At 43.4% G+C, this 15,400-nt stretch overlaps 1 protein-coding gene across 1 annotated transcript; it reads right to left on the reverse strand.

Annotated features, from left to right (window-relative positions):
* Positions 1-1,765: 1,765 nt before the first annotated feature.
* LOC109891534 (putative beta-lactamase-like 1) lies at positions 1,766-15,006 on the reverse strand. The gene is made up of 6 exons (XM_031825089.1): positions 13,724-15,006; positions 9,567-9,673; positions 8,601-8,758; positions 4,669-4,916; positions 3,874-3,979; positions 1,766-3,621 (listed from the first exon to the last, which is right to left on the reverse strand). Exons 1-6 carry the CDS (start codon positions 13,899-13,901, stop codon positions 2,643-2,645), a joined length of 1,776 nt encoding a protein of 591 aa, XP_031680949.1. The 5' UTR covers positions 13,902-15,006; the 3' UTR covers positions 1,766-2,642.
* Positions 15,007-15,400: the final 394 nt, after the last annotated feature.

The raw sequence follows: 15,400 nt of genomic DNA on the forward strand, positions 1-15,400 counted from the left end.
AAAATTAGGCTAGGCTACACGTTAAGCGAAGCTGCCATAGACCTAATATGTTAATATTTAGGTTACTGGTTGGGCTACAGTGAAATGTGTGAATTTTCAGGTAGTAGAAGCCTATAGGACTAATAGATACAAATATTGAAGAGGATCATGGGTAGCCTAATGGCTTAATACTAGGTAGATGTATCGATTGCACATGTGAAAGAGATGTATGTAGCCTAATTGAGCTATTATATCATCTCGGGTTTCATTAAAAAAAATGTATCCTTGCTTCGCTTGTTAAAACATTTCAAACTTTTTAGTAAATCTTGTTTAGCTGAGATTTTCTGTGTGTAAAGGGACGCGGGAGGGCAAACAGTGATCTAATTAAGAACTTAGCTGTTCTACAAGTTGTATGAGACAGGCGTTTACAGATTACAAGTGATTTTAAGTGCAACGTTAATGAAGATGGTTTTGGGAAATGGCTTGAAAATTTAAATATGCTCTTATGAAGGTCCTAACAATGAATTTAGCCTTAAGATGCTTTTGGGGTGTCTGTTTGTGTGACCAATTTGTTGTCTGTTTTGCTAATCCGGCTAAGCAGCGTCTCTCCCACTGGATTGTGGAGGCTATTTTCTCTGGCATATGACAGCAAAAGGCAGGGATTACCTAATGGTGTATGCGCCCACACCACCAGCGGTCTGGTGGCATATTGTTGTGTGGAGGGTTGCCTGTTAGAGTTATTTGTGCTGCGCCGAGTTAGGCATCACCACACTTTTGAGGTTTTATTGCTTGGATTTCACTGACCCTAGTGTAGCCCACAGTGTGCTTACGACTGAGGCAGAAGAGGGTCATTAGGCAGCGCGCTTATTGCGCAATACCGGGTACCAACCTGTTGGGTTGGAACTCTGGGTGGTCTGCCATGGGCCATTTCATTTGGTGTCCACTGGGGTCGGTTTAGGGCTTGATTTCATGTCCCCATAGCTATTGTACCAAGTTGACCTACTAAAAGGGAACATACCGATATTACTATAACTACAGGTCCCTGAAGGAGGAAAACGAGGTACAACACCTGTTCTTGGGCTTGGTGAAGAGAGGAACTGAATTGAAGGAATGAATCAGTGCCTCAAGTTTACCACCTGTGGAGGGCGGGGCTTCTGGTTAGGCAGTAGCTAGCACTCAAACTCCCCCATAGGTGTGCTGTACCTTGTTTCCCTCTTTGAGGGAACACTAGTTAGTCATAGCTGTATGTTTTTCCCCTACTTAGTATTACATTAGAAAATCTAAATGCCAAAGAAGAGGACCACATAAGGTTCTTCTTTGTGAGTCAGTTTATGAGCTACAGATATTTGTCATATAAATCTATTCCTAAGGAGGATTTAAATGAGTCCGAATTGGGATGATAACGTGCACAGTCATTCCTGGAACTATACCACTATGTCCCCAATCCCCCTTTTAAGCATATATTTTTGCTCAAAGGTTGGACTGCCAAAAGGATTTTGGTCTGTTCTCACATACAGTATACTTACCGTACAGTATGGCTACAGATACTGTAAAAGGTCTCCTTGCCAAAACATGCCAACATGATCACTATTTAAAAATGAGACTTAATTTTTGTTTGGCATGAACATATCTTGTGGATTTTTCGTAGGTCAAAAATGATCAGGCAATTCATTGATAACAAATCAAAATAAATCCATGTTTTGCTGCAGTAGAAACATAGATTGCACATCTTTTGATTAATCAAAATGAAATTCATAGGGCAAAAACAAGAATTAACTTCCACATGCAAATTAAAGTGTTACAATTTAATTGTGTTGATTGATTCCCGCATGCCATATTTCCATGCAGTTTTTGCTTACAAATGCAATGTAAGGACAGAACAAACTGATAAAAGTAACAATGTGCAGAACATAGGAAAGACTCAATAGATGGGATAGCTGACAACATCACGAAAACGATGTGCACGCTTCCATGGGGCAGAAGACAGCATGTTGTTGTCATTCTGGATGGCCAGATTGTTACAAAGAACGACAAGAAACTGCCATGTGGGGCTTGTTTCAGCTCTTGCCATCTTGTTATTGATACGATGTCTTGTTTTGAGGTGTTTTGACTGATGTCATGTCAATGCTAATATGGCAAAAAGTTGCTAGCTAGCTCACCAACAACTGTAACAATGTATTTGAGAGACAACAACTTCTCATTGTGCAAATGTATTTATGTTTTCAAGAGACTAAATAAAGTGTACATGTTGTCAACAATCCAAGCCAAACCTGTCTATTTTGCCCCATGGCTGCACACGCGTCGGTTTTGTTGCTAAACAACCAACCCCTCTATTACTGTGCCACAATACAGTAACTGTGTACAGTATAATATGCTTAAGGTCAGGTTACCAACTGTATAAAAAGTATGAATTTGTACAATGCCATTATTTGACATGGAAATCAAAGAAAACATTATGTACAAGAGTTGACAACAATGGGTAAATTAAACACCTTTTTGTCTGGCTGTGTACCTTCTTTTGCAATGCATCATGGTATTGTCCACTCACTGTCCTCCAGCAATGTGCTCTTTCAATATAGAATATCACTATTAAATATAGGCGACAGACCCAAACAGGACCTTCATCCTGCACATTCATGCGCCTTTCCAATGTATGAGTTCAGTTAGTTTGAGAAAGTCGGCCTATGGGCTATCCTGACCACATTGTATGTATTCAGTCCTGGTGCATCGAAGCCAGGGGACAGACCTCGCTTGTCAAACACATAAAAGTTAAAGAGCTGCCCGTCTTGGGCCTCAAGGGAGACAGACGCGGTGCTGACCCGCAAGACACAAGGGTACTCTTTCTCAAACACCACCCTAAACACCCTGTCCACCAGGTAGTTGAGCTTTATTGTCCGATATCTCTCTGGGATCAGGTCCTCAATCTGGGGACCAAACTGCTGCATGATCAGAACTCCGTCTGCCCCAGCTTTGATCTCATAGAAAGTGATGTTTCCGTAGGTGAAGAAGCCTATGTAAGGGTCTGGATTAGGGGGAGGGATGAGGATCTTCTTGGACTCCCGGAAAGCCCTCTCCATAGCCGGTATTATGTGGCTGTAAGCCTTGGCCAACACATCCTGCTTCTGAGGTCTGGTGCCAGCCATCAGCACTACCAGGCCCAGCTTGAGCCTGGGCACCAGTGAGAAGGTGGCTGAGTAGCCGTCTAGGTCTCCATCTTTACGCACCACCTCGTAGCCCAACTGCTCATTCACCTCCCATGGTGTGCCGGTGCGGTTGGCAAAGTAGTCCTTATCACAGCGGAACAAAGGGGTCAGCATGATTTTCAGGGTGTCAGGCTCCAGGAGCTTGCGATGGTAGGCCCCCAACAGCATCATAGCCAGCTTGGCAAGGTCAGCGGCAGTGGAGAACATCTGGCCTGAGGGGCGGTACCAACCCAGGTCATACAGAGGGGCTGGCTGGCCACTGGAGTAGACGCCCACAGCCATCTGGCTGTGGATCCCTGGGGTGATGTCGAAGCCTGTATCCTCCATCCCCAGCCGATCCAGGATGTTATCATTGATCCAGCGCTGGTAGTCCATGCCCACCACCTTCTCAGCCATGACGTGGGCCAATAAGGAGAAGGCTAGGTTACTGTAGTGGCATCTGCAAAACACAGAGCAGCAGAGTGAGAAGTCATTCTGATAGGGCAGACTGCAGGGTTAATACAGCCCACAGGATTGATGGAATTAAACACTTGAGCCGTCTATTTACATCCAAATGAGTGTAGAAAATATGCTCCATTATATTACACACGTAAATATTGACTGAATGTTAAATGGCACAAGGACATGCACAACATTTTAATTACTATATTGCTCTTGTGATATCGAACGATGGGAATGACTAAGGTCTTACTTGGTGCCAGGGTCTGCAACGAGGACATCGTCTTGCAGCAGATTCACTGCAGCCTGTGTTTTCCCCTTCCATAGCAGGTTAGTGGCTCTAAGTCTTCTGGGTAGACCTGCAGTTAACAAAACACAACATCTTTAGTGTTTACGTATCAAGAAAGCAAATACATTAAATACATTAATTTAGCTATTATAACCTTCATGCCTCAATGATCAAAGTGCAAACCTAATCAAATCAAATCTATGTTTCAAAGCAAGGAATTGTAGGGTGCCATATTGAAGTAACAGGCTTGGATTTTGTGGTGTAATATGCTAATAAAAAGACAAGACATACTATTCTGTGGGAGGTGTATGTCACTGGTACATTGGCCTCTATATTTGTGTAGATGTTACCATTACCAAGGTTTTTGTCAATTCAGAGCGTCACCCATCAATAAGTGGAACTCATCGTCCCTCAGCACTCACAGGATCTATTTCTGATGATAAGCAGATGCAGTGACAATCTGAACAGTTTCTGTAACTTCAGAGGTGTTTAGAAGGCAATCTGGAAACCTGCTTAGAGGTTTAAGGGCTCTGGCTAGAGATTGCAGTATGGTGGCATTTAAATTAAATCAATGAATAAGATCATCAATATTACATTATAGTGGCCATTTTGGTCATAATAGCATGAAAGTTTTCAACACTGCAGCTGAGCACATAAGGTACAAAACGGGTTTTCCCTCACTGTCGTGTAAAGGGTCGGCATGACCTGGGATGGGGTGGGGGGGGGGGGGGGGGGGGGGGGGTGAGGTCCGTATCTCACCTGAGAGCTGGCTGGCCATCCTGCGCAGGGTGACAGAGGAGGAGCGGATCTGAACCTCTCCACTGTCCAGAAAGATCAGACCATCTGTCACGTACTTGAGCTCAGAGTCCCGTGACTTGCCCAGAGGGTTTTTAATGGTGAAGTTCTCCACATATTTCTCAAGTGGGTCATCCAGAGAGGCAATCTTCCCATCCTCCCACAGCCTGTACAGCATCAGCGTTGGGAAGATCTTTGAAAGGCTGGCAATCCTGTAGGGCAGGAATCAAACAGGTGTTAATTACTACTGTAATTCCCCTGATGCCTGCAAAAAGCTTTTAAAGAAATCATGGCAAGCATGCACAAATGAGTACTATTCTTCTTATTGTAACCATCTTTCATTTGTACATGCACTCTCTGAAGCTTTCTACACTCAGGCTTTTGACCTCACAATGTTTTCTCTGCCTCATCTCGCAGACATTCTTGCAACAGCATAATTTTTAACTCCATTAACACACAGGGGTTTGGAGTTTAAAATGACATCATCATACCACAGTATATGTCTATTCAAGGGCCATGCTGACACCACTCAAGACAGGGCTGGAGAAAATCTGGAGCCAATGTTGATGAAGACATGATGAATAATAGCCCATACATAGTTCAAGACATAAAGTTGGTCAGTATTCAATCAAAGGCGCATGGCAGACAAGAGTATTGCAGTCAACTTTTAAAGGTAATTTACGCTTAATCCGCTTAATTTATCGTGAATGCAATCTCCACAAACATCAAGTCAATTGGATTTGAAACGGGCATTGTTGACGGTACAATGGGCTTGTCGACAACACTCCTTTGATTTCATCCTGGCCATACATTTTCAAGCCAATTTTGGTCTCCAATTTATTGCTGAGATGACAACATACCACAAATCTGAAGAAAAAAATACAGCAGTGCTGCCAAGGCAGCAACTACTCTTCCTGGGCTCCAGCAAAATTAAGGCAGTTATAAAAAATGGTAAACATTACAATACATTCACAACAGATTTCACAACATATTAAGTGTGTGCCCTGTGACGACCCTCCCACTCTGTCTGCTGAATTCTCTCTCTTTGCTCTTGAATTCTCTCTCTTTGCTCAGCTGTCTGCACTCGCCTTGAGGAGCGTGTTATCTGTCCGGTACAATGTGTGCCGGCTCCACGCACCAGGTCTCTAGTACGCCTCCACAGCCCAGTATGTCCTGTGCCAGCTCCCTGCACTCACTGTGCGGAGTGTGTTATCTTTCCGGTACAATTTGTGCCAGCTCTACGCACCAGGTCTCCAGTACGTCTCCCCAGTCCGGTACGTCCTGTGCCTCCTCCTCACATTTGCCCTGAAGTGTGTGTCACCAGTCCGGTGCCACCTGTGCCGGCTCCATGCACCAGGCCTCCAGTGCGCCTCTCCAGTCCCTCTCCATGGCAGGAGCCTTCCTCTGCGCCGATGTCCAGGCACGGCGTCCAGTCCCGCTCCAAGGCGGAGCCTTCCTCTGCGCCGATGTCCAGGCCAGGCACGGCGTCCAGTCCCGCTTCAAGGCTGGAGCCTTCCCCTGCGCCGATGTCCAGTCCAGGCACGGAGTCCAGTCCCACTCCATGGCAGGAGCCTTCCTCTGCGCCGATGTCCAGGCACGGTGTCCTGTCCCGCTCCAAGGCTGGAGCCTTCCTCTGCGCCAGTGCCCAGTCCAGGCACGGCATCCAGTCCAGCTCCATGGCCGAAGCCTTCTTCGGTGCCGATGTCCAGTCCCGCTCCAAGGCCGGAGCCTCCCTCTGCGCTGTTGCAGAGTCCAGTCCGAGGCATGGCGTTCCACCTGGCTCCGGGGCCGGACCCGTGGTCTGGACAGGGGCAAAGTTCCGCACCAGAGCCGCCACCGATGCTGGATCCACGGGATGAGTGGGTTCTTCTTCCCGCACCAGAGCCGCCACCAGCGCTAGATGCCCACCCGGACCCTCCCCTATAGAGTCAGGTTTTGCGGCCATATTCTCTATTTTGGTTAGGTCGGGGTGTGACTAGGGTGGGTAATCTAGGTTGTTGTATTTCTATGTTGGCCTGGTATGGTTCCCAATCAGAGGAAGCTTATCGTTGTCTCTGATTGGGGATCATATTTAGGCAGCCATTTCCCCACTGGGTTTTGTGGGATCTTGTTTTGAGTTAGTGCATGTGGCACCTCTGATGTCACGGTTCATTGTTTGTTTCTTTTTGGTCCGTCTCTCTACACAACCATGACAAAGGCACATGACAGCCCGCTTGGAGTTTGCTAAAAGTTACCTAAAGGACTCTCAGACCATGAGAAACAATATTATCTCGTCTGACGAAACCAAGATTGAACTCTTAGGCCTGAATGCCAAGTGTCACGTCTGTAGGAAACCTTGCACCATCCCTACGGTGAAGCATGGTGGTGACAGCATCAAGCTATGGGGATGTTTTCAGTGGTAGGGACTGGGAGACTAGTCATGATCGAGGGAAAGATGAACGGAGCAAAGTACAGAGAGATACATCATGAAAACTTGCTCCAGCTCACTCAAGATATCAGACTGGGGTGAAGGTTCACCTTCCAACAGGACAACAACCCTAAGCACACAGCCAAGACAATGCCGGAGTGGCTTCAGGACAAGTCTCTGAATGTCCTTGAGTGACCCAGCCAGAGCCTGGACTTGAACCAGATCAAACCTCTCCGGAGAGACCTGAAAATAGCTGTACAGCAACGCTCCCCATTCAACCTGACAGAGCTCGAGAGGATCTGCAGAGAGGAATGGGAGAAACTCCCCAAATACAGGTGTCAAAATTAAAGGTAGCCCCCCCGAGATGACATTGCATGCACAAAGCAAACACATACTGTAGGCTGTTTACACAGGCATCCAAATTCCAATATTTGACCAATTATTTGCATATCTGAAACCTATATGATCTATTGCTAATGTGTAAACAGCAAAAAATACACATGGAATCTGATCTTTTCACTTCTGATTTATACAACAGCCATATAAAGTAGTTTTTTTTGCGCATGACCTGCCGTTACCATGACAACCACCTCAAAAGTTAAAGGATCAGTAACAAGAAATGAGCATTGCATCTGTGTGATACTTCAGTGTGATTGAGGCTACATCTGTGTGATTGCCTAAATCTGATATGGGTTACATCTAAAACCTAGTGTGGACAGTCAGAAAAAAATATTGGATCAGAAAATCAGATTTGGTTCTTACGGTGGCTGTGTAAACAGCCTTAGTGGGTCAATGTCCGCAACAACTAAAATCGTTGAAGCTGGTCCCAAAGCTATAGTTAAATAAATAAAAAATAAAACTAAAGTTTTTTAAAGTAGCACATTGTAGCAGCGTGAAGCGCACAGATACTCTGTGTGACTGTGTGAGAGCGAAGTCTTGCATGCCGCTCATTTAAATATCTCCGGTGCTGTTCGTTGCAGTCATCTCACTGAGTCTATCTTTAAGTAAAGCCCTAAAGCAAAGTCACATGACTTTAACATCTCTCATTTCATTCGGTAATGATCACTCTAACTGGAAGCTATGCATCAGTGAATATAGATTCCTGTTGGTCAGTGTTGACAACTTTACTCTGAAGCCAGAATACCTATTACAGCTTTTTGGTACATGACGGTGCATTGTAGTGGCTAACTGTGTCAGAGGCTAATTGCTGTGTGACATCAATGCCTCTATCAAGAGCAGCAAGAAAGCTGTGACTGATAGGACATTCACATGCTCAGAGCACGTAATACGTCATACAATGTAATAGTGCTATGATTGCAAGCTAATGCAATCGGACAACAGAATTACACGCATGTCCCCGAATTAAGAAATGAATAAGAAAGGGTTAAGGGTGCTTATAATGAATGACCATGAAACCAAAAAGAACAGACCGGTCTTGGTCATCACTCTGGAGGGCCCAAAGAGCCCTGAGATCTCTGCTGCTCCTTACCTATAGATGGTGTATTCATTGGGTGGAGCTGAGAGTGGGTCACTTCCGTTCCTCTTGCCAAAGTTACCAGTCCACAGAACGGTGTCATTGAAAATCACAATGGCCGACAAAGAGGGAAGACTGGCAGGGTTGACACTCTGGCGCAGCAGTGTGTCCACCTGAGTGAGAACATAACACTTATGAGCATTTATATCGACTACTACAGCTGTAAACACTACAAAACAGAAATTCTTACTGAGAAACAAATTGATTCAGAGACTCTCCCTCAAGGTTGAACTGTAGTTTCAGGAAACAAGACTTTCAAAAGTTACCCTGGGTCTTGAAACTTTTTAAGGCACTATGTGGACAAAAATAGACTGCTTCCTATTGATTTGTTGTGATGGAGGTGCATTTACTGCCAAGGCTTGGCAGATGCTGAATGAACTGACATTATTCTTAACTGTCACAGGTAATAGGCAGATGGAATGACTTCATACAATGGACACAGTCAGAAACCTTATAGATTACGTCTCTCTGTTTTTATGAGGTGCAAAGCAGTAATGTCTTAATGTATGCAGGGATATTCAGTTAGTATAAAAGATACAAGGAGTTCCAATGTGGTTTTGTCATTCTGAGGACATTGTTAATAGGATTCCAATGGGAATTTCAACACTCATCCATAATAGACCGCTGCTTATATAGATATGTGCTGGGACTGGTAGGACTGCTCTCCTCTCCTCTCTGTTTTGTAGAATGCCCTTCACTGTCTGAGTTATATTAATGCAGGAACCGGTCACGTCCAACTCAGAGGCTTCTTTATCAAACATACTTTCTTTATCAAACACATTTCTCTGCATGGTAATACAACCCCTCTGGGGGAGTGTGTCTAGGAAATTGTTAGAAAGCTTTATCACTAACACATGTTCCCTGTTCTTAGTTGGACATGACAGAATGTGCATAGTCTGAATGGCCCACGGGAGCTCTTACCTTTTCTAGTGCCTCTTTCAGGGTAGGGATAGGGTGTTCCAGGGGGAGAGGCTCCGGGAACCGTGGGCACATCCGTTCTGATTTGGCATTGCCTCCCATGCCTTCATCTGGCAGAGAGACAGAGACAGATATAGGAAGAAGGGGAAAGAAGCGTTTATTGAAATTCGCACTTGATGTTGGTGGAGTAATATGTATGACATGACAAGGAGATGAACACAATGTGCCATAATGGACTTGCACAGGGCTTCATTAATCACCTGAGTTCCCATGTCTATAGGCTACCACAAAGGATCCAATTTGCACACAAACACAGTCATAAAGGTGATCATTTCGAACGCACTGTGAATTTCGAATGAGCAGTTAACGGAGACTTTCATTTACACAGGATTAGATCTTGCCTTTATAGCTCCTAGAGTTACTATAGTCAACAGGCCCATGGGCCTACAGTATGTTAATGAATTCAGATTCAGTACTAGATCATACAGCCATGGTGTGCAACTGAAAGAGTAAAAGTGTAAGAAGCAGCACTTCAGTAAAGAATGCAACTAATGTCTCACGTTCTGACCATAGTTCTTTTGTGTTTTCCTTGTTTTAGTGTTGGTCAGGACGTGAGCTGGGTGGGCATTCTATGTTGTGTATCTGGTTTGTCTATTTCTATGTCTGGCCTGATATGGTTCCCAATCAGAGGCAGGTGTTAGTCATGGTCTCTGATTGGGAACCATATTTAGGTAGCCTGTTTTGTGTTGGGATTTGTGGGTGCTTGTTTCCTGTCTTTGTGTTTTCTGCACCAGATAGGGCTGTTTTGGTTTTCACGTTTATTGTTTTGTATCCTGTTCATGTTTAAGTTACCTTATTAAATTACCATGAACTATAACCAAGCTTTTGGTCTGCCAATCCTTCCCAGGAAGAAAGCCGTTACATAAAGCCTAGGGGTAACGATGAATTTGGAAAATAAAACCATTGACTACACTTTATATTTCTCTAGAAGTTCTCTATAATATTACTTTCTCAGATAGCTGCCACAGAAACTTTTAGCAAAGAGGAAATTAAGGGGAAAGTACAGTAGTATCTCACTGTCATCAGAAATAGGCGGACAATCTAAAAACACTTTTAGCACGAAAGTAGGTTGCTTCACTGTGAGCACTGTAGGGGGAAATTATGATGAATTATTTCCTGTGTTTGATTTGGTTATCTACTGTAATGTTGATTATGAATGATATGCAATACAAATTATTATACGAGCGGAGAGATGCTGACATAGGCATTCCATTGTTTGGAGAAACCGGAGTTAACCATATATTTTAAATATCATGTTAAAACCCCATGCTAACATAGTGTTAATGACATGTTTGGTCAGGTAATTTTCTCATGTTAGTCTGCAATTATCTGTTGTAACTGACTACTGATGATCATTTTACTTCTCAAACAGACCTTTGGCCTGTTTAAGTGCTGATGTTACAGTTGAAGTATGATGTTTACATACACCTTAGCCAAATACATTTAAACTCAGTATTTCACAATCCCTGACATTTGATCCTAGTACAAATTCCCTGTCTTAGGTCAGTTAGGATCACCACTTTATTTTAAGTGTCAGAATGTCAGAATAATAGTAGAGAGAATGAGTTATTTCAGGTTTCCTTTCTTTCATCGCATTCCCAGTTGGTCAGAAGTTTTCATACACTCAATTAGTATTTGGTGGCATTGCCTTTAAATTGTTTAACTTGGGTCAAATGTTTTGGGTAGCCTTCCACAATAAGTTGGGTGAAGTTTGGTCCATTCCTCCTGACAGAGCTGGTGATACTGAGTCAGGTGTGTAGGCCTCCTTGCTCACACACACTTTTTCAGTTCTGCCCACACATTTTCTATAGGATTGAGGTCAGGGCTTTGTGCTAGACAATCCAATACCTTGATTTTGTTGTCCCTAAGCCATTTTGCTACAACTTTGAAGGTATGCTTGGGGTCATTGTCCATTTGGAAGACCCATTTGTAACCAAGCTGTAACTTCCTGACTGATGTCTTGAGATTCAATATATCGACATAATTTTTTCCCTCATGATGCCATCTATTTTGTGAAGTGCACCAGTCCCTCCTGTAGCAAAGCACCCCCACAACATGATGCCGCCACCCCCGTGCTTCGAGGATGGGATGACGTTCTTCGGCTTGCAAGCCTCCCCCTTTTTCATCCGATGGTCATTATGGGCAAACAATTCTATTTTTATTTCATCAGACCAGAGAACATGTCTCCAAAAAGTACAATATTTTTCCCCATGTGCAGTTGCAAACCGTGATCTGGCTTTTTTATGGCAGTTTTGGAGCAGTGGCTTCTTCCTTGCTGAGCGGCCTTTCAGGTTATGTCGATATAGGACTCGTTTTACTGTGGATATAGATACTTTTGTACCTGTTTCCTCTAGAATCTTCACAGGGTCCTTTGCTGTTGTTCTGGGATTGATTTGCATTTTTCTCATCAAAGTACGTTCATCTCTAGGAGACAGAACGCGTCTCCCTCCTGAGCGGTATGACGGCTGCATGGTCCCATGGTGTTTATACTTGTGTACTATTGTTTGTACAGATGAACGTGGTATCTTCAAGCATTTGTAAATTGCTCCCAAGAATGAACCAGACTTGTGGAGGTCTACAATTTATTTTCTGAGGTCTTGGCTGATTTCTTTTCATTTTCCCATGATGTCATGCAAAGAGGCACAGAGTTTGAAGGTAGGCCTTGAAATACATCCACAGGTACACCTCCAATTGACTCGAATGATGTCAATTAGCCTATCAGAAGCTTCTAAAGCCATGATATCATTTTATGGAATTTTTCAAGCTGTTTAAAGGCACAGTCAACTTAGTGTATGTAAACTTCTGACCCATTGGAATTGGGATACAGTGAATTATAAGTGAAATAATCTGTCTGTAAACAATTGTTGGAAAAATTGCACAAAGTAATGTCCTAACTGACTTGCCAAAACTATAGTTTGTTAACAAGACATTTGTGGAGTGGTTGAAAAATGAGTTTTAATGACCCCAACCTAAGTGTATGTAAACTTCCAACTTCAACTGTATACTTTCTTGTAAACTCCGCAGACAGTGGCTAAGCCTGCTGTCTGAGTTGGAGTCTTTAAGAAGATTTAGTGACCTTGTTCACAGAACAGTTGTTTGCTGATAGTGGAGGCCAGTTAGACATTTTCTTTGCTCTAATGCTGGATATTGTCTCTCTGTTGCAACTTGTATTAAACCAGAATGATTTTGATTGACTTCATCCACAACTGCTCTTCTCTTTTATTCACCTGAAAATCCATATTTCAAGCACTGTCCGTCTAATCCATTGGCCACACACAGAAAACAGCTAATAGGATTTCACAATCACACCTCAGACAACTGTAATGACTTGCTTGGAAGCACTTCAATGTATCCTCATGTGGCTTCCAGGCAAATAAATCCATTCTGAAGGGAGAACTGCCATGTGTTGGAACTTTTCTCTATTTCCCTAAAACAATGGACTTTCTAACTCATTTCTAGACGTTTCTTTGTGTGCAAAATCTCAGATTGTATGTGTCAACGTTAATGCAGAGGAAGCAGGAGCTACATACTGTAATCTCGGTTAACCCAGAACTAAAGTGTCAGGAAATTGGTCAGCTGCTCAATTAAGTTCTGGATCCATGCGTGTTAATAGAAGAGATGATGAGATGCTAGAAAGATGAGCAGAACTGTAACAAGGAGCTCCACCCTCTTTTTTTGCAAGTTATGGGTGAAATGTCCCCTCCCTTTCCGAAATTTGAACGATGCTAATGCCTGCAAAATCATGTCTAAATAACCAGTAACAAAAAAAAAAAAAAAAGAATTTCTGCTGCTTTCATCCTACACATCCCATTCCTCCCTGACAGATTCTATGGTACCAGTTATGTTTCTGTAGATCTGTCCAAGAGAGATTACATGTAAAGATACTGTAACCACTAATATTCTCATAAGCTTTGAGAAATCTTTACCCATTTACCTCAGACACAATGTAACAAAACTCCAAGAGATTGACAGGCTGAAATGTTTAGAGTGAATTGATGCTGTTTACTACATAATATGTTGAATTGCTTGCTCCTGACATGATTTTCAGTTTGGTACTAATGTTTTCACGGACAAGGTTGAATGCAGGGAGTGAGCCTTACCTGGCAGTAACTTTGGCAGCTGGTACTGCCAGAGGAAACATCCTGTCATGACCAGGGAGAGCAACAGGAAGAACACCATGCCCAACTGAGTCCATTTCACCTTCATCTTCTTGGTCTTGGTGAGCCCCTCAATAGCAGCAGCAGGGGCAGGCTGAAACATGCACGCCCACGCACACATACACGTGCGCGGGCGCGCGCGCACACACACACACACGGTTAGGAATGGGCTTTAAGAATGCGAAGAGATCAACAGGAACGAGGGGTTTTACCATGTGGCATATGTCATTTTAGAACATTAGTGAGCTAACTTGCTGAATTATAGTGCGTACAGTACTTAGATAATAAACACAATCAAGACTACTTACCACTTGACATGGATGCATTAAGGGCAGGCAGAAGATAATAAAAAAACTCTCTCTCTCTCACTGACTAAGCATCTGAACAATCCACTCAGCGCCATGGACCACCAACTCTCAAATTCCAATAGTGGTTGATGTTCTTCCCTGTAGGTTTCACTGTACAGGGATATGGCACAGACATGGCTTCCCATTCTTACATTTCCTCACTGGCCGTGCCATAATCCTAGCCATCAGCACTCCTCTGACAATTAAATTTCCTCTCTGACAAGCACGGGCCTCTGACATCATAATCCCCAGATTTACTCCACTAAAGCCCATCTGAGCGGGAGGGGAAATCTTAATCTCTAATCCCCCACGAATCAATTCACTTCAGTCCAGTTTCTGCCACTGCTGGGACCTACCGAGTAGTCCCGGCTGAAAAACATAGCGTCTACTCAACCCTTACAGGAGGAGGGTATGTTTGCCGCATGAGGCACATTAGCAGGGAACATGAGTTGACAAGGGAAATCACATGGGCACACAGAGTTAGAGCGCTCCATCGGACTAATATGTTAAGAGAAGGACACTGACTGAGACATCTTAGGAAGGAATACAACTTCACTCTCTCTATTCCATAGCTAACAGTCACACAACATACACACTGTACACATAGGCTGCATCCTGTAAAGTACAACTATGCATAGTGTATGGGTGTATGTTCCTTGGCTATGATTCATTGATTGATTCATTGATCTATTTGTGTGACTCAGGCCTCAGGTCATTGTATCAGGTGTCAGTGGGCGGATCGTGGGCCTGAGTCTGCTCGGGGCAGACTAGGTGTTCCTAGGGTTACGGTCCTGCTTGGCTGCAGAGAGAGGTAACCACCAATATATATAAACTAAATACAGGCACCAAGCTCTAGTAATGACTGTTTGCATTAGACTTAGCTCAATAATCAATAAATTAATGAATGTTGTTGTAATCAATTAGGAATGGTTGTATTTTTTAAATATTTCTTTATTATTTTAACGTTTTTAAAAAAACGTTTAAACAGGGATTGGCTGTTTTCATTAAATAGATAATTGTGTTTCGATTAAACAGGGAATGGGCTTTCCAAACAGAGTAGCTAAGCAGGAATCAAGGATTTCAAGCACTTCTCAAGGTTCAGAAAAAAGCAGAACTTATATAATGCCCAACATCAAAAACCTGTCTTACTCAGCAATTACCATCTCTCATAGATTGGACTTAAGTTTCATCACATTTCCAGTGAATCATTCAATCTTTCTAAATTCAGCTAGAATGATGGCTGTGGAAGGCTGTGAATTATTGTAGGCCCAGT

Source organism: Oncorhynchus kisutch, linkage group LG5 (genome assembly GCF_002021735.2).
Source record: "Oncorhynchus kisutch isolate 150728-3 linkage group LG5, Okis_V2, whole genome shotgun sequence".
Taxonomy (NCBI): Eukaryota; Metazoa; Chordata; class Actinopteri; order Salmoniformes; family Salmonidae; genus Oncorhynchus; species Oncorhynchus kisutch.